The sequence below is a fragment of the Haliotis cracherodii genome, unplaced genomic scaffold (genome assembly GCF_022045235.1).
Source record: "Haliotis cracherodii isolate W230 unplaced genomic scaffold, xgHalCrac1.p SCAF_19, whole genome shotgun sequence".
Classification (NCBI taxonomy): domain Eukaryota; kingdom Metazoa; phylum Mollusca; class Gastropoda; order Lepetellida; family Haliotidae; genus Haliotis; species Haliotis cracherodii.
Window position 1 is genome coordinate 15,881,535 of NW_027266274.1, and position 6,291 is coordinate 15,887,825.

At 37.8% G+C, this 6,291-nt stretch overlaps 1 protein-coding gene across 1 annotated transcript; it reads left to right on the forward strand.

The window, feature by feature from the left end:
• Positions 1–227: 227 nt before the first annotated feature.
• On the forward strand, positions 228–2,013 carry LOC139466794 (neurogenic locus protein delta-like). Its single transcript, XM_071248480.1, has 4 exons — positions 228–291; positions 509–634; positions 787–903; positions 1,351–2,013. The coding sequence occupies exons 1-4, from the start codon at positions 258–260 to the stop codon at positions 1,419–1,421; spliced, it is 348 nt and encodes a 115-aa protein (XP_071104581.1). The 5' UTR covers positions 228–257; the 3' UTR covers positions 1,422–2,013.
• The last annotated feature ends 4,278 nt before the right edge of the window (positions 2,014–6,291 follow it).

Below are 6,291 nucleotides of genomic sequence, written 5' to 3' on the forward strand. Positions count from 1 at the left end.
ATTCATTCATTCATTAATTCATCCATTCACCACTTCATTCATTCATTCATTCATTCATTCATTCGGCGACAGGGGGGAATATGTGTGGTTTGTCGTTGGTCGCGGGGTATAACAATTGCTACTATAAATTAGGTTCCTTATCATACCTAGTGGGCGTAGTCTTCACCAAGTATCTCCCACTATATAAAGGAGTGTAAGCTGTGAACTATCGGATCAGCGAACGGCGGCTGAGAGAGAGAGAGAGAGAGAGACCAGACATGTCGGTTTTTAGACTACCAGTAATCTTTCTTGGTGAGTTCATATCTTTTATTTCATTTATCAAGAAATATTTGTTTCACTATCTGTCATATTGTTAATTATTTTAATTGGGAGGAATTAGAAGTTCTTTTCTCACATTCCCCTTCTGGTAACAATGATAACCATAAGAATACCTTTAGAAGAATGATGATGCCAACATAATTCACATGATTGAAAAGACATAACAATCTATCGCATCATGTTTTGCCAGTGTTGTGCTTGACTGTCAGAGTCAGTGGAAGTTGCACTGGCTCAACGGACTGCCCAAATGGAGGAACTTGTGAAGAAGGCGTTTGCAAATGTGCGCCTGACTACGCGGGAGCAACCTGTGACACTCGTAAGTGTGTAGTTTCACTGTTAAAATATATCACATGTTCCTATATTCCATATATTGGAACACAAATGGATCCCTTAAATAGGCGACTTCATTTAGAAATATTGTTGTGTTTGCTTTATCTACAAATGTGAAAGGGAACTTGTATGTTTCAGAGGGCGTGTGTTCTGATGGTGGGTTCGAATGCGCCAACGGAGGAACATGTGTCACAAGCCCTACCCCCACCACCTGTACCTGTGCGGAGGGTTACACAGGAGATACCTGTCAGAACGGTAGGGAAACATTTTTATTATTGACGAACCAAATTAAAACTGTAAAAATTCGATTGTCATAGTGTTAAAAGAGAAATTTTGGAAAATACAAACAAAATGGTAAATTTTTGATAAATAAACTGGTGATAAAAGTAAAGTAATAAGCAATGAACACCGAGTCTAATTTCATATGTTTATCTCTATGTCATTGATAACTAGTGACATATATCTGTTTGACTTCTCGTATACCAATCACGAGTTGCATTACATGTACATTTACAGAGACCAAGAACCGTTTTGAATGTCATTCGTTGATCGGAAGAGAGTTGTCATGTCCTTAGCACTACAACTGCGTATTTGTATAAAACGTGCTCTCATAAGTTAAATAAGTTAAAATTCACAACTTTTTGTCACAAGTGTTTAAATTATTTAGACGGATACAGATTACAAATTTTCTGTTTATTTCAGATGGAGATACGGTGAGGATTTCCACATTCTTGATGACGTTGACTGCTCTCACATTCTTCGTCATTCTGTGAAACGATCCTCCTCACACTGACTGCTACATCATGTTCGAAACTGCGTTCTTGTTTGACATGTTGATGTAAACAAATAAGGGAATATTTATTAAGCGAATCATGGGAATTATTCGGCCCTATATTGAGCAAAGAGAAATTTAAATTTTACTCTTTGAACAGTTTGTTGATATTAGAAGATAAGAAGTTAACAAAGAACACATTATTCAGCTATATTTTTAATTAGTTAATTTTGTTCATTGGTATATCCTTAATACATTGTGTTTTTATTCAATACAGTAGATGTATTGGTTTGGTGAGTGCTTTTTTATTGGTGTGTTATGTGTGTTTTTAAATAGAATTGATACCAAGTGATTCAAAAGAAATTGTCATTGATTCTGTACTGATCGTTAACGTCTCACTATAGGTAAAAAGACAAAAATCCTCTCGTCAGTCGTTTTGGCCGCTGATAACATGTTACTGATGACGTGGACCTCTCTCCCAGTGACCACTGACACAGAGTAAATATTATCTACTCTTTACTTATAGTGATACAACAATTAACATTAAAATTAATAGTAATATGTTATTTCGTAATATTTGTACTATATTTGAAATAAACATCACCAGCAAGTTATAACGTTTTGTTGACTTCTGTTTATAACTCGTCGATTTGATTTTAAGAGTCGTCTTTGAAAGGGAGATATGACTTAATGTAGCTTCCGCAATGTCCCAGCCACGTAGCGATGGGAACAATTTACATGTACATATTAATACAAATCTGTTAATGTGGGCTCTAAAACAGCTACCGAAATATTACAGATTCGGTGTGAAATTTGACCAAACAGGGTAAAGTTTTTTGGTTGTTGCTTTTTTTGTTGCTTCATATTGCGAATATTCAAGCTAAATGACGGCGACCTTTACATGATCTAGTCTGCACTAAGCTGAGAGCTGTATTTCTTCGGGTTCCCTTTTACAATACGCTTTCACACCGTGTTTTAAGTGAAAAACTGTTCTAAGCGGCATAAAATCAAACTGAGTCTAACTCACAATCCAGCCGTCATGCATCATTCGGCTATCTCTCAGCAATCACCGGGTTCTGTTGTGTGAGGGATGTGTCAGTAGCGCTTTTACTGAAGCTTCATTTCTAGTAGCAAATTTTAGTTTGGCCCTAACTGACTTGGTTGTTCTTTATAAGACAGTAGTAACATGCCAGACTATATCTGGTGGCATTTGGCTGATAAGTAAATGCATTTTAATAAATTCTGATATCTACCTGCTTTGAAAGTTTACAACTCTACAATCAATACTGAGATATTTTTATATACCTCTTTTCTGTCGGCGTGGTGATGTAAAATGGATTTCAATGTTGCAACGTACATGTCCATGCGGACTAATGCCGGTTTTATAGTAGTAGCCAACTAAGATACCATGCCACAGTTTCACATGAATACCCCACTCAAACACAGTATACTGACCGACCAGCACTTGTCTTATCTCCTTAATCATGTTAATGCCAAGCGCCAGACAGAGCAGAAACAAGAACAATCTGTTAACGTCTTTGGGTTGGTCGTGGCCGGGGATTGAACTACAGATCTTCCGCTCTCCGGGAAGACGCTCTATCCACTAGACCACGGAGGCGGTCGCATCCCATATGTTTATGTGGCCGGTGAAACATACATGTAACTGTATGTTTGTATGACTCAAATCAACTTGAATATACTTCGCTAAAACGGATCCCCATAATATAATCACGTTATGTAAGGAGCAGAAACTCGGAAGTATGATTATGTGCTCTATCCACTAGACCACGGAGGCGGTCGCATCTCATATGTTTATGCAGCCAAAGAAACATACATGATACTGCATCTGGTGACGTGATACTTTATAGTGTGGATGCTCCTCCTAACTAAGACTCCTTCTGTTTGCAAGGCAGTGTGATATGACTACATTTGTATACTAAAAGCAACTTGAATATACCTCGCTAAAACGGATCCCCATAATATAATCACGTTATATAAGAAGCAGAAACTCGTAAGTATGATTATGTGAAGTGACTAACACGTGCATCTACCCAACAATTACACAATATAAACCTAACGTTATCAAATTCAGCAATAAATGCAATATATCCTAGGTGTGAAAACACGCGGGTTATATGTTAGGCGTTTTTATGAGAAGCACTTTAGTTCACGGATGTTAACAATTACATTATTAACAGGGGTAGCTACATTGAAGGTAAACTTTGAGTAACTTGAACATTCTTAAAATGACATTTGATAATCTAGACTCAGTTGAAACTTTTTATTTGTTTTAGCTTGAACCGACATTCCACAACATATTGAACACTGCGGTGTGAAGTCAATTGAGACAAACTTAATTCGAGTACGAGAGAACAATACTCTTTTCTTATGTCTCCCTAACTTCAAGTGACACACAGTATCTACTTTCAACTTAACAATCTTCAGATCTGTGGTAATACACAAATGTTATTTATCGATATTTGTAATTATTTATGAATATACATCACTTCTAAGTTTGTTACTATTGTTGGGTTGAGTTTATTTCTCGGCGTTGTCATTTAAGAAGTCGCCAGTTGAAAGAGAGGTAATATTTGGCAATGTCTAGGGCATATAGCGACGAGAACAAATTACATATGCATAAACATTAATATAAAAACAACCGGCAGAATGTGTTTGTTTGTTATTAAATCTACGCTCAGCAACATTTCATCTATATTACGATGTCTGTACATAATTTGGGTCTGGACCAGACAAACCAGTGATTGATTTTATTATCAACCTGTCACGTCGCTGACGTGTGATGACACGCTATGAACGACGTCACCAAGCCTGACTGTCCGATCCATTAAGTCCCCTCGTACGGCAAGCATAGATTGCTGGGGGGCCGCATTCCCCATGGGGGAAACAGGGTAACTATATGATCTACCATTAAGACCATGTGCATCATACACATATTCATGATTTGTCATACAGATCAATTATATTTAAATCTTGCATGGGTAAACATATATTGTCTAGTTGAAGCTTTATAATATGATCGAAGCATCCCTATATAGTCCCGTTGAAGCCATTACACCTACGAGTTGTCGAGAGATACACCATCATTGAATATATAGTTGTAGGCCATAAAACATTGACAGTCTCAATGATCTAGTAACTTGAGAAACCTAATCACCTTACGCTTCATTTTATCCATTTCGTAATACGTCTCTTCAGCACTGCACCATACCCGTTCTCGTAGGTTTCACCAAAGTGGGGGCGGTCGAGTAGCTTAGTGGTTAAAGCGTTCGCTCGTCACGCCGAAGACCCGGGTTCGATTCCCGACATGGGTACAATGTGTGAAGCCCATTTCTGGTGTCCCCCGCCGTGATATTGCTGGATATTGCTAAAAGCGGCGTAAAACCATACTCACTCACTCACTCACTTCACCAAAGTGAAAACGTTTGAGACCTGCGCCACTTCGGGATTTCCTCTCACAGTAAGCTGACTTGGCGGGATATAACTGAAATACTCTTCAGAGCATTCAAACCTAACTCACCCATGCTAACAATTCAGCTGTCAAGAATCATTAATGTGTACAACGTATCTCTCGGCTATCGCAGGGCACCCTGTTTGAACGTGTGTCATTAGCGATTTTACTGACTCTTCATTTGCTTTGGAATATTCATTTAAAATTTTCGAAAACGTATTTTGGTGTAGTGTTTGAGATAGCAGAAACATGCCGTGAAATATATGGTATTTTACTGATATGTACACTATTTTTAAATAATTCTAATATTTAGTCCTGTTTAAATGAGCACCTGATGTTAGCATTGTAGTTTTACGACTCTTCAATCAATTCTAGAATTGTCTTTAAGCCATTTTCTACCTGAATTTGAAGCCTGTGAATTACAGCTGCATGTGTTGTTTGTTTGTTGTTTAACGCCTCAGTCAGCAATATACCAGCTATATGACGACGGTCTGTAAATAATGGAATTTGGACTAGAAAATACAGTGATTGACATTATTAGCTTCGATCCACGCAATTAGGATACCACTACATGCATCAACATTGTCAGCGAGTCTGACCACTCGATACCATTAGTCGCCTCTGACCACAATCATGGGTTGCTGAAGACCTATGCTTAGTAGGATGTTCATTTTGTAGAACAATATACCTATCCTATGGTCCATTATGTGGAACAAGATCTCACATCCTGTGCTCCATTATGTAGAATAATCCCATTATATGGTCGATCATGTAACACAATATGCCTAACTTACGTTTCCTTTTGTAGAACAATATGAGTGTCCTATTGACCATTATGTACAATGATATGCCCATCCTTATGTAGAACAATATGCCAATCCTGTTGCCGATTATGAAGAACAAGGTGTCCCATCCTATGGTCCATTATGCAGAATAAGATATCCCATCTTATGTACTCTTATGTAGAACAATATGCCCAGCATATATTCCATTATGTAGAACAATATGCCCACCCTATGTCCCATCTTCAATAACGTGCAACGGAGAAAGGAAAATCATCACAGTTCATTTGGTTACTCTTACAGAACCAAACCCTGTGTACATCTCGTTAATCTACGATGGTTTTCAGACACGGCACGGCGTTAACGTTGCCCCACGTAATTCTTGAGTGTAGAATTCTATGTCGCGTGTTTTTGTTACGGTACAGAGATATTACTTTGGATACCGACTTTTCAATTAATTCGTTTCGTTAAGACAAACATTAAGGGATACGTAAAGAGCAGTATTTATAACAAACATGACAGAATCAGAAATAGTGTACTATAAATTTTAATATTTATATCGAGATAAAAGCAGCACTTCATGGTCCCACATGATGAATCACTGTGTTAAACTACCGGCT

Bases quoted from the DNA above. Each gene is read 5' to 3' on its own strand.
- LOC139466794 (XM_071248480.1), top strand. From the start codon at position 258: ATGTCGGTTTTTAGACTACCAGTAATCTTTCTTG. The intron at 635-786 runs GTAAGTGTGTAG...TGTATGTTTCAG, and splicing joins GGGAGCAACCTGTGACACTC to AGGGCGTGTGTTCTGATGGT. The intron at 904-1,350 runs GTAGGGAAACAT...TGTTTATTTCAG, and splicing joins AGGAGATACCTGTCAGAACG to ATGGAGATACGGTGAGGATT.